Source organism: Falco rusticolus, chromosome 6 (genome assembly GCF_015220075.1).
Source record: "Falco rusticolus isolate bFalRus1 chromosome 6, bFalRus1.pri, whole genome shotgun sequence".
NCBI lineage: Eukaryota > Metazoa > Chordata > Aves > Falconiformes > Falconidae > Falco > Falco rusticolus.
Window position 1 is genome coordinate 2,095,073 of NC_051192.1, and position 26,283 is coordinate 2,121,355.

General features: G+C 37.9%; 1 protein-coding gene across 5 annotated transcripts in view; it reads left to right on the forward strand.

Annotated features, from left to right (window-relative positions):
* Positions 1–24,914, forward strand: part of AFTPH (aftiphilin) — a 47,416-nt gene extending 22,502 nt beyond the window's left edge. Inside the window, exons 3-10 of one of the 5 annotated variants that reach the window (XM_037393185.1) lie at positions 1,989–2,140; positions 2,678–2,804; positions 3,127–3,183; positions 5,514–5,636; positions 11,946–12,006; positions 13,663–13,746; positions 17,706–17,829; positions 23,686–24,914. In XM_037393185.1, coding sequence (XP_037249082.1) covers positions 1,989–2,140; positions 2,678–2,804; positions 3,127–3,183; positions 5,514–5,636; positions 11,946–12,006; positions 13,663–13,746; positions 17,706–17,829; positions 23,686–23,830 — 873 coding nt within the window. In that variant the 3' untranslated portion in view covers positions 23,831–24,914. Of the gene's footprint in view, positions 1–1,988; positions 2,141–2,677; positions 2,805–3,126; positions 3,184–5,513; positions 5,637–10,827; positions 11,921–11,945; positions 12,007–13,574; positions 13,747–17,705; positions 17,830–23,685 lie in introns of those variants that run through there. The other 4 variants (XM_037393186.1, XR_005105133.1, XM_037393187.1 and 1 more) reach the window with 4 other exon arrangements.
* The last annotated feature ends 1,369 nt before the right edge of the window (positions 24,915–26,283 follow it).

The window sequence follows — 26,283 nt, forward strand, 5'->3', positions numbered from 1 at the left end:
GCACTGCCCTGTGTGTGGGGTGGCAGAGCATTGGAAAGGTGGCTGTTGAGGAACTCCAAATTAGAAAGATAAAACTGCTGCTTTTGTGCCAGGCTTGTGTCTTCTTCCCCTAGCAAGAAGAGAGATTCAGGTGTTTCTGGTAAAAAACCCAAGTACATTTAAAAAAAGCTTTAATTTCATTTTTATGAGCATGCTTTGTAATTGGTACTTTTTAATAAATGTTAAGAGCTTGCTGTTTACCTGTCTTTAATGGGTCGAACTGAGGAGAAAAAATATATTCCATGTCAGTCATACATCTGATGTTTTGAGACAGTTCATAGAGCTGTAACAAAGCTGAAATTCTGTGTCTCTATGGAAATACAACAGAGAAAAGTGATAGAAATTTAAGGGAAGAACTTGAAAATAAGAAAGCATATAGTGCCTGTCCAAAAAAAAAAAAGGAAGGGGGGGGCCACTTTTTTTTTGTTTTGTGGGGACAGGAGTTTGAGCGTTTTCTTGGTTTTAATATTATATCCATCTGCCAAGGCCCAGTGCATGCTGTGGAATTAAAATGCCTGGAAATCATTAGGACCAATATATGCTGATTATATTGCTGAGACCTTATCCTACCCAACAGCAGTGATCATGGCAGTGGTGGAGAGAAAAGCAGGAGACATTTTCTGCATTGTGAAACTTAAGAACTCTGCCTTCCTAAGATGCTGAAGTTTCCTTTCTCCCAAGGGCTGCTGAAGTAATGGCAGCATCAAGACATGGTTGCAACTGCTTTGACAAGCAGGAAATCCTGCTTAGTGTTTCAAAACAGTGAAATATAGATCTGTAGCCCTTCTGCGAACTTCTGAGTATTTGTATTTACATGTTCTTGGTGTGAGCTTATACTGTAAGGCAGCAGAAAGAAGGTCAGACAAGAGTAACATTGATAAAAGTTGAGGTTATGCAAACCATGCTGCTATCTAGCTGGCTTCTTATGCAGCTAAAACAAAAGTTAGTAGGGTTCTTGTTGTTTCAGTTATTTGGCTAGGACAGAAACTCCCAAGGTTGGTTTTTAACCCCTGAAGGATCACAGCATTCAGCATCAGCTATGAATCATGAATGGGAGGAAAGGGAAATTGCTTATTTAAATAGAAGAATTGCTGTTCTCCAAGCAATGTCTTATGTGAAAAAATGGGTAAATAGGTTTTGGGGCAAGAAATTAAGGCATGGAGTAATTATTTCTCTCTCGTTGTTTTGATTTGCGGAAGTACAAAACGAATCTTACAAATACTTTTTGACAAACAATGTTTAAATGCCTTAGTCTTGGGTCTTCTGCATTATACCTGACTATAACATAAACTATAATCCCCAGCTTCATTTGCTATAGTTTTTCTACATCTAAGTCATTGATGTAACAGTTTTTTAGGAAGTGTGCAGTGTTTGGACTATAAATAGTTTTTTCTTTACTGTTTTCAAAGTCGCTATCACACCATGAGTTTGCTGCACATCAGGTTAAGTTTTGTGAGACCTTTAACTGCATGCATCTTATAAGTGAAGCTATTTTCTGAATCAGTGTTATGTCTCAAGCTTGGATTGAAGTGCTTCATCTTTAAGTGAAATGATACTGATTGATAAGAAGCTTGCTGAAAAGATGTATTTAGTAAAACCCTTAGCATGTATAGATTTGGAGACTTTCACACATCTTACGTAGCATAATACTTGCTGCACATATTTTCTGCTAATTTATGACATAGTAACTTTGATAAGAACTGTTCTGGATTCTTCTATAAGAGCTCTGTTTGCAGAGAGTAAGACCCTTACTGTTTCTCAGTAGCTAGAAGCCTGTGTTTGGTGCTTAAAAAAATCTTGTGATCCTCTGGCAGTTACATATTTCATGGCAAGTGAAACTTTGTATAGCTATATATTGTTTTCCATCTTAACTTATTTTTATAATTTTTGACCCTTTTCTTTAGAATAATTAACAAAACTTGACATAAATATTTTTCTCTTTAATGTAGACAACGTTGCTAAGTCGTCTGGAACGAATATTTGAAGTCTGTTTTCCTCCCATGCCTGTTCTTGAAATTGAAGAAGAAATAAGTTCCTTGAATCATTTGTTGGAAGCGGGTGAAAAGCAGATGACAGCTGAGGAGACTTTAGCAAATACTGGGTAAGAAGCCACAATGCAACAAACTAAAATTACATAGAAATGTGTCATCTTTGGGAAATTAAAACATACAGCAGTAATTAAAAATGAGTTATTTTCTTCAAGCATTTTGAAAAACTATCAATTAAAAATTGGCTATCTAGCAGAACGCTTGTTTTCAGTGACTGTGTATGCCAGGAGTATTTCACTTAGCATACCAACTTAGTCAGCAGCGTATCATCCTCTTTAAAATGATGTCTTGGATTTAATCAGAATATGTCTTATTAGTTACACTCGATATAAATTGCTATATTTATTCATGTGATGATGATGTCTAAATATGCCTTGTCCTGTCTGCTATGGACATTATTCTCCAATAAGAAGTCTGAACTATAGTTGTTCTGAGAACACTGCAGCTTTAGTTCCTCTGGGTATTGTGTTTGGGCGTAAGTTTAATTGTGATGCATAATAAGTCACTTGCATTAAAAACTAGAATAAAATATTTAAGGCTTCTAAGGCTGTTATTCTTGTTGATAACTTGATTTATGATGGATTGTATAGGGAACTGATGGACGTGTGGACAGAGCTGCAGGATATCCATGATGCATATGGACTGAGATACCAGTGGGGTGGCTCCCACAGCAACAAAAAGCTTTTGTGCTCCTTGGGAATCGACACAAGAAATATTGTGAGTCTGTCTGTAAAACTTGCTTTCTAAATAACGGAGTTCCTGAAAATGTAGGATCAGATGGAAGTCTTTTTGTATGAATGCTTGTCTCTTAATGGCATAGCTGCACTGAAAATGGCTTTTCATGACAGTCTGCCTGACAACTTTTTATAAGCCTTATTAATATTAAAAGTTGTATTAGTTTTTAACCATTGTGTTACACTTAACATAACATTAGTATGAGAGAATAAATGCTATACAAGTTGTATAACATTGCAATAAATTTTATCATCACAGGCACAGAAATTCTTGAGTAAATTTGTTGTTGTTGTTGTTTTATCAGCTCTTTACAGGCAACAAGAAACAGCCTGTTATAGTACCCATGTATGCAGCAGGACTGGTAAGCTTTTTTTGTGTGTTATTTTTTGTTACAGTTCCAACAACATTTATATATATATAATGAAATTTATATATATAATGAAATATATTAAGTGACATCAAGCACCAAGTGTGCTGAAAGATATTTTTTGGAAGTATGGTTATGGCTTAGGCATCAGTAAAAATGCTAGAAAAGAATCATCAGATAAACAATTTTCATTACATGTGCAAGAAGATACTTTAAATGAAAAAAGTATAGATTTACTCATTTCATAAAGCAAGCTATTTATCTAAGAAGATGGGTCTAAGTTCAATTTGAGGCATTTTCTAAAAAAGAAAAAAATGAAGTAATGTATTAGTGTGTATGCAGCAATAAAACTTTTTTGTTGAATTTTAACTATTAAATACAAAGTATAGATGTAAAAATGTCAGCTTAAACTTGAAATGAGAAACTAGATTATCAAAAACAACAAAGGAGCACTGAAATTAATCAAAGCATCAATTCATATCAGCTCTTGTGGGAAGCCCTGGCACTAAGACCAGATGAACTGCTAGGTAGTTATGGTATTACATGAAATGTGTGTAGGAAGTTTTCTCATCTCTCTCGAGCGTTCCTCTTTGTACAACTGTTTCTGTGACAGACTGTTTGTTAATTGATTGCATCTCAGTATCCCTGGGTCAAGAGGGATGAGTGGTAATGCTTTGCAGTGTTGTTGGCATATTAAAAAAGGACCCATATATAAGTATCTATGTATAAAAGCCTATTTGTGCATACAAAAAGCATTGTATAGCCGGTATCGTTGTGTTGCCACAAGTGCTAGATAAAAATAATAAGCATAATTTAGATTTCTGTAGATTGAAGGAAAACTCAAGTAACCTAGTGCAGTAAGATCAACTGTTTTCATTTAAGCTCATATTCTGTAATTGCTGTGTGGCATTTCGGACTCTGCGATGTCTGTAGTAAAAACATTCAGAAGATAAGATTTGCTATTTTTGCTAGTCTGAGTAGAATAAATACATTTTTTTTTCTGGAAACCTATGTTTGTATATACACATACAAACACATGTACACTTTTCAGTTTGTGACTGACCATATAATATGAAAGGATTACAATGTTGTTTGGTGTATATTTAGCCAATTTAATCTGCAGGTTTATTTTTTAGAGTGCCTTCTACAGTCAGTGTCTATAGCTGCTGTTTTCTGATGCATCAGGGTCAGCTCACGCACTTTGGATGTAAGCATGGGATTCTGCTACAGAGAAATAAAAAAATGCTGGTTTCTTCCCGCAACATATTTGTGAGCGAGACTATGTTTGTACGCAGCATGTGCAGTTATTTTTTGCAACAGATTGTTGTTGCTAATTAATTATATGCTAAATTTTTTTTACATACTTCTGCACACAATAAGCTGGATAGAGATGATGGTAGGAGTAAAGTGGCTTGCTGCTTTCTGTTGCCACACTTCATGTGGTTTTCCACTGTCCAAAATAATTGATTTAACTGGTGGTTGAATTCTAAGCTCCCCTAATATGGTGTAGAAACATTTGTGGGGACAGCTAATCTTGGTGGCTGACGTCCTGAAATCATTTTAAAATTGGATTTGTTAGTTGCAAATCCAACCGTTTTATTTGGGGCTTCCTTTTCTCATACCTTACTGTTCTGAGGTGGTTTGCATGTCTCGGTGCAAACTTTAGTCTTCCTGTGGATCACTTTCTCGCCCTCAGTCTTATTCAGGAACACCAGAGGTTTCAGACATTTTTCATAGTACTGTCTATCTTTGAACTGTTTGTTTAAGAAAATAATTAAAACTGCATTTTTAATTTTAAAGTCGTTTAATGCATTTATTTCCATGTCAGTAATTATTGTTCTTGGTATCATTCTGCAAACTGATAATTTGACTTGTTTCTTCTGAATTTCTTAATTGTTGAAATGGAACGAAAGCACTTGTACCTTTTTAATGGTCCATTTGATACTTCTGGAATAGTCTACACACAATTGGGAGGAGAAGACGTAACCTTATCAAGTAACTGTTTCCTCCAGCTTAAATTACATTATCGAAAGTCGAAAGCAAGCTTCGGCTAAGTGCTGGGGTTTCTGTTACTGGCTCTAAAATGTTTCTTGGGCCTAAGGAACCAGGATGATTCCCTGCTCTGCCCTATCTCCTATCCCTTTCAGTGAAACTGTCCCAGAGAGATATGGCTACCCCCAAGCCCCTAGTTGAGGGTAGTACCTCCTAGTAGTGTGTGTTCTAGTTTTTTGCATCTGCAGTTTGTGGAATATATGTAAAGCGTGTGTGTCTGTGTGCATGCGTGAAATTTTTTTTTTAAAAAATTTATCTCTTTATTTATTTAGGGCATGTTAGAGCCTACCAAGGAACCTTTGAAACCAATATCTGCAGCAGAGAAAATAGCTTCAATAGGACAGACACCACCTGTATCACCAGAGATGAACACATGTACATCTGAGCAGTTCCAGGTAAAGAATAGAGAGCAAAGGGGGAGGAGAGGAAAAGAAAGAATGAGGGAAACAATGGGATGCCTTGCCTCTTCCTTCATGTTTAAAATATCTAGATGGTGTGTTCAAAGCCACTTGTATGTAAAGGGTAGGTATTCCCTGTGTCAGATTGAATTTCTGCTCTTGGATCTGCTTTTCATGTGTGACTGGAAGGGAGTCCCTGTGGTAAGACTGTAGAAGCTGGTGGCCAGCATTTTAAGAGTCCTGGTGATACCTACAATTACACAGCAGTTTGCTTTAAAAGGCAGTGGACAGTTACTTCCACAAATTTTAGGTGTAACTTTAGACTTATCCTTCCTCTGGATAAGGTTCTTCACCTTTGCTTTTTCTGGAGCTTATTTTAGGAGATTACTCTACCTGTTGGTTAGCACTAGGTTTTCTAAATTATTGTATTTACACGTATACTGTTCATGTTTTTTCCTTTTTCCCTTTCCTATCTTTTTCAGAGTAACATAAAAAGCCACCCAGCTGCCTGCAAAGAAATTCTGGGTACTGCAGTTATGACTAGCATAAGTGCCTGACTTTTTGATTTTTATGAGTTCTGCTGGCTCTTTTTGCCAGACTTCACTGAATAATTATCTGTTGAAGAGAAAGTTGGTTTGCTGGCTTCTCTGTCTTTTAAGTCGGATACAAAATATGCTCAGAGGAGTTTAGGAGTGAGCTTTTGAATTTCATCAATTCTGTTTTGTTGTTGTTTTGATATGATATTAGAAAAACACTTAAATGCCATGTGTGTTGCAACTTTGTGGTTGTCAACAAGCTAATGGGATATGCAGAGATGCTGCATTTTCAGTGTCACTACAGTGGTACTCGGCACATATTCAGAGAGTCAGCTGTGTCCCTCCTTAGTACAGGTCTTGTTTAATCTGCCCAGCAGCTTTAGTTACCTGCTATGCTTGTGACTTCTGGTTGAAGGCATTCCCAAATTAATTATCCTTGTGCTACACCTAACCTTAACACTAGGTACTTCTGGTATAGTGATTTCTTTGCGCTTCTTGCTCTGTGCAGAACTCCGACTGTGACATGCTTGTGGTAGAGAAGAAATTTTTTTTGACTGTAGAATGAGCTCAGAATGACGTTGTTTTATATAGTAATATACATGTTCGGTGATGTTTCCTATGCTGCTTCTCACAAACTGTTGTGGAACTGAGCAGTTGAACTGGATATTAGAAAAGATAATAATGATTATTGCAACCCATCTAAGCTGAAGAAATCACTTGTGTGATTTCTATATATGAACAAAGTAGGAAAATTTCACTGGCTTTCTGCAGCGTTCAAAGTTCCCTTTTTTACAGAGTGGAAAACATAAATTAAACCATACACCGAACACAGTGGAAAGAGCTGCAAGAGCCTGAAGTAGCAGCATCTCTGACGTGCTGTTTTCTCAGTTGCTTGGCAGTCATAGTGCTGAGTGCTGAAAATAAGAACCTCTACTTACCAAAGTCGTGTATCATCCTGCTGTCCCCCGCGTATGGATTTGTTCTTCTGGGTACTCCAGCAGTAGAATTTCTCATTACTTGTCACAGTTTGACAATGCTGTCCCATAGCTTGTTCTGACATCTGGCCATCTTGGTGCAATAGTCGTGGTCCATGAATACATACGAGAAGCTTCTATGGTATCTCTCTGCCCTTGCTGGCCTTAGGTTACTTTTTGTCAAAAAAAACCAAATGCTAAAATAAGCTTTTAGGGAAGAGATGAGTTAGAGTTCTAGCCATTAAGAATGCAAAGAGGCCACAGTTAAGTGACTTTCAGAAAGTTTCAGGACATGAATGATCAATTCTCTACCCCAGAGACCTAGTTTCTTTCTTGGCCTCATCTTCTGTTAATGCTTGGTGGCTTCAGTTTGCTTTTGTTCAGCCTTCTCTTCCCCAGGCTGAACAGGGCCAACTCTTTCAGCCTTTCCTCATAAGGGAGATTGGTGTCTGTGCATGTACATGTATGACTTCCTGCTGAGGGAATAAGATTTTGGAAGAAAAGACTCTGATGCTGCAAAAGTAGGAGTGAAAGGAACATTTGTAGAAACACAGAAGTGCCACCTAAGCTTTTTGGTGGTAGGCGAACAGAGGAAAGCACGCAGAGCTTTAAAATTGAGAGCATTAGAAGTCAAAAGAATGAGGAAGAAAGCAGCAAATGAGCTGCATTCATTTTTCCTAGTTATGTAAACTGTATGTTTTGGCCTCATTCTCTGCAGGGGTTCTCACATGGTTGGCTAGGCTGTGGAAATACACTGGACAAATTTCTATCTGAGCCATTTAGGTTGGAAGGACAAGGGTTTTGAAATTGACTTCCCTTCTCAACCAAGTTAAGTTACTGAATGATCTTTCACGTTAGTTTGTTGTATAAAGATGACTTTTGTAGACTTGTTCTATTTTATATTTGAAGATAGCATCCAGGTTCTTTGATCTGTTGTTTATCTTGACAATTGAGGGGTTTATTTCTCTGTTCCTCTGTGCTCGTAACTGTAAGGCAGAAACAGAATATGAAATAATCCCCTGATTACTGTTGCCTTTTATCTAAGCACGATGTCTCAAAGACTGCAGGTCTGAAGCAAAAGGCGCTATCAGGCTGCTCAAACAGGCAACCTTTGATTGTGAAACCCGAGACAGGTACCCTTCTCTCTCCCCCCATTTTTTTTTCTTTTTCTCTTCTTTTTTTTTTTCTTCTTTTTATAGCATCTGCTATAGTGAGCTTCTATACCATGGCCAAGTCTTCAGGCAGTGTGATTAAAATATATTCCAGTGCTTGTTAAAAAGGTTGCTGTCTGGATTTGATGTTGACTGCTTTCTCTTGATTTAATGTTGGCTTCTGGTGAACGTTGTTTTGATGTTTATTCACCTGCTTCTTTTTGGCTTTCTTGGAAAAAAGATATCTAGGTATTTCTGCTCATGCTATTGTTTCAAAGCATCCTCTTCCCTCTATTTGGGACTATTTTTCTTTGGTAGAGTCTACTGGTAGCTTTCAGGATAACTTTAGGATTTCTTACCTGCTTAGTTTTGCTTAGTAAGTTTTATATTGAAATAGAAATCTGCAGTCAGCCAGACCTTTCTAGAAGAAAATTACAAGTAATTCTTTTCTGCAGGTGCCTATTCCAGCACATCTGCATGCATCTAAGCCACTGGATTAGGGATCAGGTTATAATAGAGAGATGTATTTTACACTTGCTGGCTGTTAGGGGCTGAACCTTAATTAAACCCCATGGGGTGACAGTCTTCAAAACCACTTTTAATTACATAAGGGACCATCAGGACTTCTAACAATGACAGATGCAAACTACCATATTATTGGCCACCAGCCAAAGTCTCTATCATGGAACTGCTCTCCAGTTACACATATGAGAAAGATCCAAGAATATACATAGCTTTGTTGACAGAGTAGGAGAGAAAGATTTGCAGGTAAGAGATATTACAGAACTTATTATTCTATCAGATGTGACAGTTGCTTAAAGGTGGTGTCGGAGAAGAACAATTTTCAGAACTGTGGTAATTTTGCCAATGAATACACACAATTAGATGTATTAATTTCTTCCTTGTAAACCTTTTTCTGAAATGTTTATGAAGTTCATTTGTGGGATCTATCTAAATATTGACGCTACATTTGTATTGCAAGTCCTTCTATTTTTTACCACAGCTTTAAAACAGCAGAATATTTTTTTTTTCCTTTGTTTAATTTTCCTTGGGTAATTATTGGCACAAACACACTTACATTTTACTCTTTCAGATTATAAAAGCTCTTACATAATACCATTCTAAAATTACTGTGTGAAAACATCTCTCACTTTGATAAACGTGAAATACGATGCAGTATAACCAGCAGGCATTTTTGTTTCCTCTTTCTCACTTCCTTAACATTCAGAGTGATAGTCTTGACAGCTGAGTATACTTTTTCATTTCTGTACTGTATCCTGTAATCTAAGGTGGAGGGAGGAGTGAGAGCATTTCGCCCCAATTTTCAATATTCTTCTAGATTGGGCATTTTTCCTTAAAGCATGTTATTAAAATAATAGTTGTAAATGCAGTAGTCTAGCAACCTCACAATCTCTGAAAGACAAAACATTATATTCCCATTTGCAGGGTGTGTTCCCAGTGTCTGAGATTTCAGTGTTGTATTCAGCTGTCCCAGAATAGTTAGTTTTCTTTCTAGGACCAAGGTCACTAGAAACAGAAAACTTTCCTTTCTGTTCACTTGACTTTTGCCTCTGACCTCTCCTTTCACTTTGTTTGCTGTTGTATAAACAAGGGCTTGCCAGCATCCTGTATAGATGGGGTCCGCTTTACTTACCACCCCTTCTCTTTTGTAAGTTGGGGTCAGCAGAGTGTCCTCATCCCTCAGAGCAGACTAATATACATGGTACACTCTTACTGATTTGGAGTCGGGGAGCGGGCGGGGGGCTATGTCTCCTCCCCCTTTTAGGAAGAATTCATCCTGTCCTTTGTCCTCTCCTTGGCAAATCAGAAAATCATGTCATCATTAAAGGGAAGAGCTTAGCCAGCCATTGGTACCACACTTTCCATGTGATTCTCTTGCACTAATCAGTCCTGGCTAAGACCCTTGACACAAAATGCAGGGGGTGTTCTCCTCAGTAAGTGAGAATTGATAGGAAGTTATTTGGTTCCAATTTGGGTTCATTTTAGTCAGGGCAGAAAGCTATTTAGTTGTTATACTTGTCTCCTTTTTTTTTTTCCTCTTTATTTTGTGTACAAACCCAACACCCTTTTAATATTAATTATTCAACTTATGAATTTTGTTAGGTTTAGATGTGACAAACTTTAAACAACCTACTGATGATAGTGATTATTGCTTCATCAGGTGTAGCTTTCGCACTGGTAACATGTTTCCATGCAAATCATTTCAATGCCAGTAATTTCATTACCAAAGCAAAGTAGAAAGTGTAGCATCAGCTCCTTAAGCTCTGTGGAGTGAATGCTGTTCCATGTGTGCTCGGTACTGGAAATATTTCCAAGTAATTAGGTAGGGAAGATTTTTCTAGGCAAGTCATTTACTGTAAGTAAATACAGAAAATTCCAGCTCTCTTAACTTTTCTTTCTCTAAACAACCGTCACCTAGCAAAAACCTCTGACAATTAGCTTAATTATACAAAGCTAGCTCAGGTTGCTACAGCTTTGATTAGTGAATCTGCCTATTTTTTTCCAGTGGTGGAGAACTGAAACTTTTAAAACCAAAACCAAAAACCTGACTTTCTAAAAAAGCGAAGAGAAGGTACATCTCAGCCGCTGGAGGCTTGACAACTAATGATGCATTTTGAATAATGCTGCAGAAAACTTCCATTGCTTTTCTTCCACAAGTGTGATTGTTCTGTTCGAAGTTGAGGGCACATCGTTTCCCAGTACTTCTTGACAGTTGACCTCACTGGGGAGAGAGCAGAAATTTGATGCACAGAAGTAGAAAGACCACTTTATTTCAGACACTTCTGATATTATTCCATCAGCTTGTGGCCTGAGAATACAGGAGGACAGCACTTGGAAGTTACACTGCACTTGAACACACTTTCCCTGTAAAGCATGGTCCCTGCTGCTTGTTTGATTTATCTGTGTGTGTGCAAAAGACTTAACGAGGAATTGAAAAGGCAAGGATGGGCTCCCAGAGGGAGTCAAAGTTTCCATGCTCCTCTTGTTCAAGCATTGTTACTAATGGTTTGTTTAGATATTGGAATGAGTTAATCATTAAAGGATGATAAATCACAGTATTATTTTTTTCTGAAGGGGGTGGAGGGAGGAGGGTGTTGATGGCTTGTCCTTTGCATGTAGGGATTATGTCTCTTAAAAGCAAAACAAACCAAAAGAACCATGGGCTGTTTGGTAAATAACTGATTTTATGTATAATCAGAACAAAGCATGTACAGACAGCTTTCACTAATAACCCTATTCTAAATTTGTCCTATAATTGTGTATACATAACTTTTTATGCAAAACGCCTCGTCTTCCATGAAAGTAATAGTAGTTTAACTTTCGACTATGCCTGAAGGGTTTTTTTATCCAATTCATACGTTTTAGTTAATTTGCAAATCCTGTCTGAGTTAGAAGTTACCTAATCTGTACTGTTCAGAATCTAATGGGATTTCCTGTATTAGAACACATCTACTTTGAATCTTTAGTGCATATTATGAAAATACACGCCTCCTAAAAGTTGGGGCTTGCTCATTTAGTTGTCTTTTTAGTATGTAGACGCTAAAGAATCTGTTATTTGAACTGCTTTGCATTGTTGTAACCTGAACTGACTATAAAATCTGATTTCTGACTTTTCAACTCTAGGAATCTCTACCACCTGTCCAGTTTGACTGGAGTAGCAGTGGCCTTACTAACCCTTTAGATGGTACGTCTCTCCGTAGAGCCTCTAGCACCAGAGCTAGAGATAAGAAAGCTACAAAGTTCAGACAAACATCTATCTGCTGATTATTTTTTTAAATACACACACACACACATATATATATATATAAATATATATAATATTTATTTCTTACTCCTAACTTTGGAAATTCAGGCTTTCTTTCTGATTAACTGTGCCCCTATGTGAAATATTATGTAGTCTGAAAAATACTAAGTTAAGTATTATTTTAGATTCCTGCCATATGCTAGTGACACAGTGGCAATATTAACACTTCATTATGTATAACTGCAGATTATAAAGAAACTCTGAACAAATGAGCATTTTAGATTGATGAGTTTTACTTCTTAAAAGTATTTTTCACCAATGAACTATCTCTTTAGACATCCTTTGAGTGACAAACTTGTGTATAGTGGCTACTTCAAAGCACAATATTTTAACCACAAACTGTTTGCAAAAGATACACTTCTTGAGCTGAAAGTTTTCAGATTTACAGATAATTTTATATTTCAAAATGTGACTTCATCTGTTACCACTTTTGCTTACACTCAAGCTAATTATAGCTAATAGATTAAATAAGAGGTAGCTACAAACTTATTTGTATCTGTAAATGTATATAGTTATCGCATAAAAGACACTTCACCTATGTCTATTTTAATAGCAAAGTGAGTTGTGCCACCGTCTCCAGTCTCCAGAAATGCAAGTGCATGCAAAAGAAATAAAACAAGTTTTGGAAACTTGTTTGTTTGACAGACTAGAAACCTGTAAGGAATCTGATACCTTTATGAGGAGCCTGCTAACAGCAATTAGTTTATGACACATAAGTTGTTCAAAAGCAGGCTAAAATAAACTGCATCTCTTACTGCAGTGGTGTTGCCTCATGGTATTGTTTCAGAACATGTGGGATGTGAGAGTTTGGATAGCAATATCATGGTGCTGAAGGAAAGCCTGGATGGACCCTTTGCTGTTGTCTGGTGTCTTATTACTTCAGTCAATCATCATGCTTTCTTTTTAACAAACAACTTCTTTAAAATGTATCTTGGTTTGATTTCTGTTTTAGTACTAAAGGGGAACAGTATAACTTAACCAGTGAGGAACTGAATAAAAGAGTGGCATTTGTTACCATGTGTTCACACTACTTTAAGATAATCATAATTAATAGCTTAAAGCTGCTAAATAAAACTTTAAAGGTTTTTTTGGTTCTTTGCTATTTGGGGATCTGCTAAGTCTTCCTGATGAAAGAATGGCTTTCAATTTCCGTGAGGGGAGAAAAAGCCCACTATATTCTAACTGTCAATTGACCTATATATTGTTTCCCTTTAATTGATCACATCTTTCTCTCTGGGTCGTGCTGGTTCTCTTTCATTTTTAGATTGAAATAAATATCTCTATTTTAAAGTTACTAGCGTTGATTTCCTTGCTGCATTGTACATGAGGAAATGTGCACTGAATTAAGTTGTTAACATTTTAGAAGGTACAAACTAATATGTAAGCATTGTTTTCATGTCAATTTTTAAATTGCGTACTGAGTACTAATTATAACTTGCATGTTCAAGTGTGTGTCTTACCCCTTTTTACACATAAACCCCTCCCTTGGCTTACCTTCTATATGGCTGCCTACCAACACGGTCACTGAATTTCAAGCTAGTGGAGGTTCCACTCTTCTGAACCTTGATTTCTTTGGGCCCGTGGATGACAGTAGCTCTAGCAGCACCACCACAATCCCAGGTCAGCAGAGTGTTAAAACCAGGACTGTAATATTATAAACGACTTACTAGAAGCATGAGCACATCACTTGACTTTCCTATAAACAAGGAGAAACTTTACACTGCATTTCTGTAAAATGTTTTTTTCTACTGCATTTTTCCTTTAATCTGTGTCTTGTTTTCTGATGTTTTATATCGAGTGCGAAGTATTTGAAAGGTACTGTCAGCTCTGTGTTTTGTCACGTGCTGAAGGAATGAATGGCTCTTACGCTCTTGCAAATAAGATGTTAAAACACTTGTTTCAAGTGAGAAATTTTGAAAATTAACTTTTCTGAGCACTTAAGAAAAATTGAAAAATACTGTAAATGTGGTGATTCCAAAAAAAATGGGGCTTGTTCTGTCTTCCAAGTGAGTGCTTCCAAATTACAGGATTATGATGTTGTTTGGAAGTTTATATGTGAATACAAAGCCAGGGGGTTTAACACAACCCCGCTGGGGTTTGCCACTACCAGGAGGTTGTAAATTTTTCCTTTGTATGAACTAGTAATCTTAATGATAAGGTGAAAAAAGTGTTTTAACAACATTCATAATAGAAAATAAGGATAGTTGCATGTTTGGGGGACATTAGAAGTTCATTAACGTTAATTATATAACCAAAGCACTTTATCTGCAACTTAATCCCTTAGAAAGGAGATGAAAACACTACTCTCTCCATTGAATAATACATGAAAGTAATTTAATTCATTTATTGCGTGGTTTTTACATGCTCTGAGTATTTTGCGTGAGCTTGTAAAAGCCTACGCTTGGAATAAATTTCTGCAGGAACGTAAGGGAACATTTTGGGGATTTATCCCAGTGCATAGGTTAAGTAGATAAGGCAAATACTCTTTCACTACAATGCCTGAGGCCATCATCATAACTGTCTTTGAAGGTAGGGGTTTTTTCGGCTTAGTGATTTTAATTTTAAGAATCAATTTTTAAGAGGTGTGCTGTTTCCCCACATTTCAAATAAATGCTTTTAATTATTAATTGTATTTTTTATTTTTAAAAACCTGCTTTCAGTTACATAATCTGATCGTTGAAGGCAATTTTGTGGCATTGCATTCCAGATGTCGTCTTATTCCACCCTTAAGACATGTCATTATCAGATGAAAGATGGCAGGTTTGTCATGGAAGTGATAGGTAGCAAATTCAAGATGCTTGAGTCTTAGAGATTCTTTCGTAAGTGTGTGCAAGTCTATCAACATCAGTTGTCAGTACCCAGTACATGTACTGCTCGTGCAGTTGGGTATGTTCTTACGTCTTGATGGCGTGCACACTTGAAGAGATTACTAGAGGAATACTCTGTTAGCCTTTTATTGCCTTTTGGTTGTTTTTTTTTTTATGTTGTTGTTTCATCGAGTTATAGGTATTATAACCTTCCCTGCTATGCCCCATAGTGCATATTTTTGTCGGGGTTTTTTTTGTTTGTTTGGCTTTTTGGGTTTTTTTGGCTTTTCTTTCCTTCTGACTTGTTTCTGGGAAAGTCATTTGTTTCTTGGCTTGCAGCTCGTGTGTTTGTGTGTGTGTTTAGGAGCTTTGTGTGGGGTTTGGTTGGCTACCTTTTCTTCAATATCTCATTAAGGTTTTGCAGTGCTTTCCTTAAATATTCTCTAATCGTTTGAATAAAATTGAGAATATGCAACTCTTAAAGTTAAATAAAATAATTAAAAGACAAATTGTTAGATCTTTTGGCTTAAAGAAGAAACATTTATCAGTAGAAGTTTGTTCTTTCTCTGAAGACCTTCGTTTTGCTTACTATAGACCTATGCTGTATTCTTCTCAGTGTGATTCATCAGTAGCCAAAATAACTTTTTTATAAAAATTTGCCTTCTGCATCACAAATGAGGAGTTACTTGTTTCTAGTATGTTGCCACAGATTTCGTGTATTGTTTTATTTTTATGGTAATAGTTTAACATAAATCTTACTGAGTAAGAGGTCCCTAAAGTACAGTAAATTGAGCAGTGACATCGCACTACAATGAAAATGAATTCAGGAACATAAATGTGAATATCTAAATAATGTAACTTACAAGGTTGCATTTAACATTTGTTGCAGAGTTGCATGTCAAAGGACTCCTTATTTCAATTAGTTTTACAATTGGTACCTTAATGGGATTTCGCAGGCTTCTGCAAGTCCAAGTGTATTTCTTAAAGTCTTACTCTCCCTGATTGAAAGTGGATATTTTATGGAATAGTTGGGCTTTTTCCTATTTCCAAGTTCTGTAAACATCTGACAATACTTAGTCTTGGTATACTGGTCTCAGGACAGTACATTTTTGATGTTTTGCATGAAACTGGATGAAATTAATGTTGAAAATCCAGACTTATAAAAACGTATGTTGAAAGGACAGCTGATAAATTTCTAATCAACTCATATTTCAGTAAATCTTCTCCCTGCCCCACTACCTTCCTGCAGCTTAACCAGATGTTTTTCTTAATTTTACTTTTTGGTCAGCTTAGTTTCCCAACAATGAAAAAGTACTTGTGCACAAATGACGAATGGCCAAGACACAGTGCCTGGGGAGAGTTCCAGCAAAGCAGGAATGAGGATTATTAACCTTGTCTGTTTGCGCATGTAGTCCTGCAATTACTGGGTGGAAAAGGCAGGATAATAGGCACAGAGTTTTTATTTTTTATTTAGTGATCTTCCAGTATTTCAGGAGTACTTAAAAAATCGTCTTAATCGTCAAGTAAACTGGGTAGAATCATCGGCACATCAATTTATAAATGCTGGTTTTATATTGGGTAGCATGAGACCATCGTGTCCGAGTATCTGCAGTGTTTGTTCTCAGTAGTGTGAAATGCTTCTGTGTTGTCCGAACCAGCTAGCACTGGTGTTACACTTGTTTAGAATGCAGGTGTCTGTAACACATGATGCTTCTGCAGAAAAATTCTGTGCTGCTTTTGAAAAATACTAATTGTGGATGGCACATGTTCACACTTCATTTAAATCCGTGAAGCATGAAATAGCTGTAACTAGAGGAATATCACCAATTTAAAATGCTTCTAAGCAACAAAATGTGTTCTAATAGTCTTTCCTCTTGATTTATTTTGATAATTCATGGAGACTTTCTTAAAGAAAGCATACTTAATAACTGAAAATTCTAGAACTACTTCCTGCTGAGATGTGATGCTTGTTATTAAGCAGATAGAATTTTACCCCTACATACCTATCTTTTTGGATGCAGGTTTCCATTGTTTGCATTGTTTTCAGAATGACCTCTGCTGATAAAATTTGAAATCTGTTTGCAATGTATGTGATGTCAAAATTCAGCATTTGACTTAAGATACCTGAAACTAGCAAATCCAGGCTGAAACATCCATATACTTGATGCTTTATAAATACTTGAAAAATTAAAAAGGAGCATAGACTAAAAGTTTTGGTAGCGTTATACCTATTAGTATGTAACTTTTAATGCCATTCCACTTTGATGTATCATGAAAGCTGCTTTTCCTGACTTATTTTTTTTTTAACACAACCTCTTGTGAAAAGCAAGATGCTAAATGCACTCTAATGCATGCCAGTGTTGTGTGTAATCTCTTGTTGAAGAGTTGGTCCATGTTGACATGTAGGATTCTTTTAATACAGTTGAGTTGAAGTAATTGAAACAATCCATTTTAACCCAGCTGACATTTTTACAGGTGTTTCACTCTAAAAGGTAAATCAAATTTGTTTTGTTTACTTGTAGACTGAGACCTTTATGCCAGACTTGATCCAATATGTGTGTGTTTTGTAGTACCACTATAAAAGCTACTGAAAAAGGGTGGGGAGAGAGGACAGTGTTCCAGAAATACAGACATGTTCTGTCATGTTCTTTTCATGTATCTTAAAATTATAATTCAGATGTTTACAGAAAACAGTGTCTAGCAAGTTGGTCTGTGGCTAATTGTGGCTATACTTGCCTCCAACCATCACTGATTATAATTTTATACTATAAGGTGTGGATCCTGAGTTGTATGAATTGACAACCTCAAAACTGGAAACTTCCAATGCAAGCAACAGAGTGACTGATGCATTTGCAAGACTCATGTCCACAGTGGAGAAGGCAAGCACGTCCACAAGGTAAATACTCTTTGTTATGCTTTTTTCTTCTGTTTCTAAGGGTAGCATGAAATGTGAGAACTGAATGTGTATGCTATTTTAGGTCAGAAGTTCTTGAATGATCAAAAGGCTTAAATTTAATAATTAAATATGAAATCCATAGTGCTGTAGTTCATATTTCAAGTTATCGTAGAACTCTAAAATAAGATGGGAAACAGTTCATGAGCTGAACGAGAAAGATCACCAGAACCTAAGTTTAAAAAGCCTAGAGCCAGAGAGTGAACTGTAGCAAGTGGCTTTCTGAAGAGCAGAGCTCATTCCTACGAGTGGAGGAGTGAACTGACCCCTGCAGTTCGGTGACCTGGGACTTTAACAGAAGACCCTCTTCAGTCCTCTGTGATTTATAGATACGGAAACTTCCACAAGTAAAATGATAAAACTGACTAATAAGTGTGATGATACTTGTCCCTTCACATATATTTCTAGCACCTGTCAGAACTTCAGTGACCAAACATCAGGTTCATTTTGCTGTTGCAAGTGAAGGAACAAGCAAATAAACCAATGTAGTTGGTTTAGGATGTCCTTTCTGCTTCCTGGATCCCGTGTAAAGTAGTTCTGTACTTTTTTTATAGGTAGAACCTATATAAAGGTTTTAGGTGTCAGATATCTTCCTTGAAGTCTGACCTGTTGAATGTGTGCAGAATAGTCTCTCCATTTATGAGCTTGATTCTTTGGTTTGTTTTTTGAATGCATATCTTAGCAGTAGAATCCTGGACTGTCTGAACATGTAATTAATGCCAGTGCCCATTAAAGAATCACTGAGTGATTCTCACCAAATAAAACATTTCTGTTGTTGAAGAAATGTGTGCCTCAACATGCAACGATTATTAGTTGCAAAGCAACTAATAAATAGTAACATATCCTCACTCGTAAGTGAGCTTTAGGGTTTATTCGGCACTCTAAAAAGTAGATAGGTTTTGATGCAGCATAGCACTCGGGAGGCACAGTGGAAGAGGTGTGGCAAAGGTAGTAATTTGTAGTGTTGGGAGACAGCTGGCTTTCGTAAAATGGCTAAAATTATGATTTTCAAGTGCTCTTCTAAAACATATTCTTTAATTGAGAAAACTGTCTGGCTAGTGTTCCTGCAGCGAGAGTGTTCGGTGAACACTGAATAAAAAATTTCAACAAGCCATGAAATGTCATAGGAGAACCAGTAGAGGGAACTCCACACTTCAGTGCTGATTTTTTTGTGGCTCAGCTTTTGGATTGCCTATTTTTCTCTCCGTGGAGTGCATATACTCTTTCTGAAGATACACTAGTAGGAAAGTTTGACTTTCACTAATTAGAAAACATAGTTATGGTTGAAATATTTTTGTAATATATTCTGTCTAATTTAAAAGTAACCACAAATTCACAGCAGGACATACCAATTTGAAATGTACCTCTGTTATTTTTATCTCCTCTTTTAGATTTGTACCTGCTTATTTGCTTTAACATGTCTTAGTTTACTTTTTCTTTACAAAGGAACAGGGAAGCCTGCTTTGCTTAAATGAATGTTGACCTTCATTTTTCTGTATCGTTAGTTTTTGATAGGAGCGGTTTGGATTTTTTTCCAGTGGTTCCACAGCGCACCTGAAAGCTCTTGCTTGTGCTGTTAAAGCTCTTTATCTAGATGTCAAAGTTCTTCCCCTGTTCTGGAGAACATTGCTTACTGATAGGAAGAGGTTCTAGGTCTGTACTGCAGCAATATATCAGGCTGTAGAGAGAGGCTGTGGACCTCAGACTTGGCAGTTAAGTTCAGACACACACAAAGGTTAGGTGTTTTAAAGCAGCTGTTTGCAGCGTTCAATACATTTTGTATGTTTTTGTAACTCTGAATTTTAAAAATTTCAAGTGTTTTCAATTTTTATTTCATGCTCTCCAAAAGAAAAGCAGTCTTTTTTTCAAGCTAGAAACCTTTAGAGAAATAAGAAGGATTTATCTCAGCAATATGCCAAATGTGTAGCAGTATGTTAGCTTTTTGTAATAAACTGGTTTTCTTTTGAATTTTTTTTTTATTCTTACTGAACTGAAGACTTTAAAATAGGAGTGGCTGGATGCTGCCAGCTTAACAAAGATGACATTCATGCAACAACCTGGAAATGTGGACTGTTAGCTATTCATGGTAACTGATCAGGGGAAGATGTGGCCAGTGGCCATATCACTTTGATGGCAACTTCAGTTGGGCTAAGGCTATCCCATGGCTGTAACTTGTCTGAAGTTAGGATCTTTAGGGTAAAGTTTAGAGTGAAAATACCATTGTTCAGCTGTAGAGAGCCATGTAAAGAGTCGTCTTTGTGTGAAGTAGCCCCATCTTTTGCTTGCAAACCCATTACCTGAAGCTGGAAAGTCAGCTTCTCAGAAGGAAAGTGTTGGGAGAGGAAGGAAACTTCCCCCTCAGCTGGAGCCTGAAGCCTTCACAGCAGCAGCAAGTGTTGAAGGTCAGGGATCCAGCACAGCATTCCACAGAGACTCGGCAGCCTTGCCGGGTTCCAGAGAATTGGCAGAGATCAAAAGCTTATCTGCTGTCTTTTTGAAGAAGAGCAGAACAGATACCTTTCCAAGAAAGGGCCGAAACCCTCATTTAAACTAGAAATACTGCTTGGGGGCAATGTTAGATGAAGCAGGCTAACTTTTAATAACAGAGTGACTGGGGGTTTTTTATAGTGCATTTCTCTAACCAGCTCGTTGTTATTAGAGCCTGACCTTGCTGGTGCTATCCACAGAACTCTTTGCAAACATGAGATATGACTGAAGTCCTGAAAGACTTGAACACTGCAGGAAGGGGTTGGAATGCAAAACAGAACAGTAAGGTGTGAGTGACACATGGACAAAGCATTCCCTATTTCTTGCTAAACTTTCTTCCAACGACTTTCCTGCCTGTCACGCTGGCTCATTTCTTGCAGCTTAGCGTTAACCTGCCTTTGAAAAGCAATCTTTGAGTCGACAGGTAGATGAACTGGCACAGGTGCTTACATAAGGGCATCCTTTCTGTCCTCTGTCTTGGGAGGAAATGTAATCTTAAGAGAAGAGATGGATGGGGGTAGTTTTAAAACCTGAATGGGGCAGAGACCTTGTTTTGAGCCAGGGCTGGGTCCTTTCATGGTTTAGTAATCAAAACTTCTGGTTCCAAAGCAGACGGAACTCGTAACAGCTGCCACTGACATCTGCTCACTTGGGTGTCCTTCCTGCATGCTATGGCATCTAGAAGTTAAGAGTGCATAACCAAGAGAAGATCTGTAACACCCCCCTACAGACCAGGGTTTAGCAAAAGAAGCTCTTAACAATGGGAACTTCTTCAGCAAAAGTGGTGGCTGAAATTAATGCACCTAACATGGTTATTCCTCTTGCCTCTTTCAAAAGACACCACAGTTATTTGGCAGTTCAAGTTTTAAGGGTAAGAACACTCTGCAGTGATGGTGCTACTTTGTCTTCTAAATTTAGAGAGTTAATGAGTAGTTCTTTAAGGTTGACCGGGTGACATTTGCTACTGAAGGTGTTGACAGCTTCCCAGAAAGGGTACTTGCAGTGTCCAGTTTTATTGTCTTCCAGAAGAACCTGGCCCTCTCCGGCAAGGAATGGAGGCTGGAGGCTTTAGGCTGTCTCATCCCTCTCTGCACTGAGATGATTTTAAAAAAGGTTCTGAGTCTCATTGCCAGGTGATTGTATCTATTGCTGTAACTTGGTCATAATTAAATAATGTTTGCTGTGTTAGCTTGTCCTTCTGTATAGGTACTCTTTACAGAGCACATTAGGTACATAAATTACTGCAAAGGGCCTCCAGCCAGGAGGGGAGCATTCAGTAATTGTATGAGATTCACATCTGACTGTGGTCACTGGTGAGCATGTTCTACAGTGATGTTGCAGAGACCAGCTAGTACAGCAAGAGCGATAGCATCCTCCCATGGTAAAGGTCCTGCATATAAAATGCAACACTGCCTCTGGGATCCTGGAGTGCCATTTCTTAGCATGCCACAGTTGAGCAGAGGAGGAAGAGGCATATAAATAGCAAGGAGTGTGTGAGCTCCATCTCGGTGCCTGATTAACAATTACAGGAACTCCTTTTAATGCAGATCTTTGGGTCAGCCCTCTTCCTCTGGCTTCCTGTGTCAAACACTCCTTTGTTAGCTCTAAGTCCTTGATCACCAGGGGTTTGTCCCTCTAAGAGGCTAGTGGTAAGTGATTACTAATAGTGGCACCAGATACTGATAACACAGTGGTGGGTGAGAATGACATTTCAACAGCTCAGGGATAGTCCTTCGAGCACAAACAGAGCTGACTGTGAAGTTGTTGGAGAAGGAGCCACATATTGGCTCTCTGCTTCTTCCCTCAGTAAATCCAGCACACAGCTTTGTTTATCCTCCAGAATTTGGTAATCTGCCTAGTCAGTGGCTCATGAAATTCCACTGCAGCAGAGAAAAGAAAATACTGCTATTCTAGCGAAGGAAAGTCAGATTTAGTATCTAGGCTGCCTCATCTAGAGATCTTTAATCAAGTGGAGATTTCAAGTAGCAAACAGAAGTGATAGTTCAGTGTCAACACAATGATCATCACTGACAGTGATGTCAAGGATGAGTTTGACTCCAGCTCTTCTTTTCTTTGCTTCCTAGCTATGAAATTCTGAGACAGCTGCTGAAGCAAACACGTAGCCCCTTGCTTTCCCCTGATCTCTGGTCACCTCAGGAAACAATACTAACGGGCGCTGGCAAAAGAAAATAGAAGTACATGCTGCTTTGTGATGGGAGTGGTCATTGCCTTCTCACAGGCTCAGTTTGAAGTTTATAGATAGGACAAGATCGAAAGGGAATCTCTGAGGCATTCTAGGGAAAGGCAGTTTATTTGGTTCAAGCCTTTTGTCTGTTTTTTGCCCCAAAGATGAGGGAGCTTGTTCAGCTAGAGTTCCTAATGTCATTACAGGGTGTAGCAGGTGCCTTTTTGAAACAGGAATAATGTTTGATGGGAAACTGACACTTTCTAGTAATAAGCAGTGTTCTTTAAATATAAACCAGATGTCTGTAAAGTATGGATTTTTGGGCAGAGGAGGGGAGGGGTCTTCTGTAGCAGTCTGAGCCAGGCTTCGTTTTACCTAGGAAATGTGAGGGTTTTGCATAATGGTGAGAACCAAGCACATGGGATTCAGACCTCTTTATTCATTTGCACTCAGTAATTCTTGTGAATAATGCAAAAGGCAAAGTAAACACCAGTGGTTCCCAAACTGCTGTGTGTATCATTATAGCTACAAATACTACTGCACTTCAAAGCAAGTAGCTACAAGTTGTGAGCCACCTTTTGCTGCTGATGAGCCCTGGGGGGAAAAAAGGGTTTGTGGATCACCCTGTGGAACGATGTGATGTATCATCTGAGAATGGTCTTGTTGGAAACACAGCATAAGTACCCTTTTATTTTAAAAGTATTAAGAAGTAAGTTAGGAACTTCTTGGTATCCTTTCAAGATTTTTCCACTTTGTTTTGAAAGATAGTACTGGATTTAGGTAGTTTAGAACTAAAGCTCCAGTTGTCTTATCCCTAGAATATGGGCATGGCTGTCTCTTCACACTGGAACCTGCCAAAAAAAAAAAAAAATCAGCATCTAAATAGGAAATCGGGGTATTTTTTCCCCTTATTACAACAATATGCAGGAACATTCTGCTGACTTTCTATGTTAACCTTTTGTTGGTAGGCAGGTAGATATTATAACATTAGACTACCTTCAAGTAGCTTACAGAAGTGCCTGTCAATAGGAGACAAACTGACAGAACATTGCTTCAATCAGCGATTCTCCCAGTGATCCGAGGGATATCAGGTACTGGATTAATGCACTTTGTTCTTTTCTCAACAGGAAGCCTAAAAAAGAAGAACATCTTAGTGAAGAGGCTGCCAAGGTGATTTCTAGCCTTCCTGACTTAACTTTCATGCATGCCAAGGTGTTGATGTTCCCAGCCACATTAACACCTTCAACAAGCTGCCAAGAAAAGGTAGACTAAAGTGATGTGAATTGGACGTTTTCTATTGATTTTTTTTTTTCCTTCCCTCTGTGGGTCGTAAAAAGCAATCTTGCTTTAATTAAAAAAAAATCAAGTTCAGATGATTTGTTGGTAAGCAGCACTAGAAAGGTATACATAGTAATGTATATTTATTTACATACTGGAGTCCTAAATTTATATTAGAGAAAAATGTAAATAATTGGGGGCAAATCTTTTGGAAGATCTATTCTTTTTGTTGTGCTGGGATGTATACATTTATGTCTTTGTGAAATACACTGGTGGTGTCCTTCTTACAAAACTTTAAAAAGTTAAAAAAAAATATCCTAGAAACACATAATGAAAACTTCAATCTTCACAATCTGTGAAGTCCCCCGTAAAGGTTTTTAGATTGCATTGAGCATCTTTCTTTCCTGCATATATTAAAATACTTATTGCTGGGGGTGGGGGGTGGGGGGAAGAAAAGGTTACTTTGTCCCTTTGCAGGTTTTCAGTTGTTGTTGTTTCTTTAAGACCCAGTAATTTCTTTTGTGTTTTAACAAGCTTAAGATGTGTTTTTTCTTTTTCTTCTCCCCAGTCCCCTCCCCCTGTTTGATTGGTTGGCTGATCAATTTTTATGTTCTTCAATTTCAATAGTATGGCTCTGTCACTATATAGCCTTTTGAAAGGTATGCTGTCAGTAACTTCTTGTTCCAGTTATGGATCACTGTCTAAACACTTGATTTTTTTGGTCATTAGAAGGTTGTCTGCTTTTAATCAGTTTGATTTGGAAAAGAAGGACCAAAACTATATGAATGTCTTAAAATGAAATTTACCTGTTTAAAATTTTTATGTTCTGTTGTACCACTATTCCTGTTTGATTTTGCACAGTGTAAAATGACATAATCATAGATTGCTATGGTTTTAGGCTGTATATACAGTAAAAAACTATGGGTTGTAAATGTCTGGGGAAATTCCTATGGAAAAAAAGAGAGCTATGTAGAAGAACCTCTAAAAAGGTCAATGTGCATGCCCAAGGTCTTTTGAGATTTAAGTGTGTAAATTTCCTTTTAGCTTACACAAAATAAAATAATTTAAAAGATACGTACGTATATAGTCTGCTGTCTTTTTATACAGCATGCGTATACATCATTCACATTTGTGTTCATGGTAAAATCAATGCACTGCATTGAACAGTAGAACATTCTAATTTGTGTGGCACAGTCCCTCAAAACACACCTGTCGGGGTCCTGCAGAAGGAGCAGCAGACTTTAATTGTCCTGCCTCTTTGACGTGTTGTGATGTAGCCTTTTATTTCTGGCTCCAGCTAGCCTTCTGGCTGGTGGGGCGATGTGGCTCAAGACATGTTGGTAATTTGGATTAGAGACTTCTTCACAGTACTTGGTGATACTCAGCTGTAGTGAACACAAATTATGGTGAGGTGAGAAAGGACAACTGGTTTTGCCTAGCTAGAAATAAAAATGTAAACATAGCATTCACTTAAGTTTCCTACCTAACATGTTAGCTTGCACTGTAGCTCTTTCAGCAGCACCTCTTCAGCGGGTATCGGTGAACTGGCTGCAGGTAAGGCATGCTCTGGGTGCTGATATGTCTTGAAGGTGCTTTGCCTGGGCGTAGACTTTCCCATGGCTAACCTTTACTATGTGCACAGCTCTTTAAGTGCTCCGTAGTCACTGCCAGTTCATCATTTAATATTTAGTTTTGGGAAATCTCCAATGCATTTTCTTACTGTTTTGTTGAATTCTTTATCGTCTGATAGCACTTGGGTCAGAGAGTTGGAAGTTTGATGTCATTGGCTGGTAAGCTGAAATGCCCTGGCAAAAGGAAGCTTCTTTCCTCTTTAAATGTCCTGGAGAGGTGAGCGCTGGAGTTCCACCTTTGTGGACACGGGAGTTTCAGCGAGTGGTGGCTACTCAGAATTGAGAGAGCAGCTCCGACAGTTGTGATAAAGTTAATATGTAAAGGCTAAATTGGCTCATTTGACCTCTAATTAGTACTGCAGTGCACAGTGCTGCGGTGTCAAACCGCACCCTGTGCTAGCTGCAAAGGTTTATGCAGAAGCCATCTGCTTTATCATGTAGCCCCAAAACCACTTCTGTTTGCTGCCTCTGCAGATTTTCGTTACGGTACTGACTTCATGCCTGCTACATGTCAAAATTAGCATTGCTGATCTTACAGGTTTACCATAGTATTCTTTCGTGTGTGCATATATCATTCAGTTCTGGTGGTGGGCTGCTGTGGGTTGAAATTGGTCCTTTTGTTTTCCCAACTGTGGCGTGTCCCTTGGAGCCAGAGTAGTGGTATAGCTGCGGCAGAGCGCTATAGCTATTGTTTCAAGGAGAATATGTTTAGGAGCTGACTCATGATCCTTGTCTGGAAGCATGTGGACTGAAGTATTAAGGAGAGGTGGGGGTGGAAGTGCCAGCTGCAAGTTGATCTTTAGTCTCCTCACAATT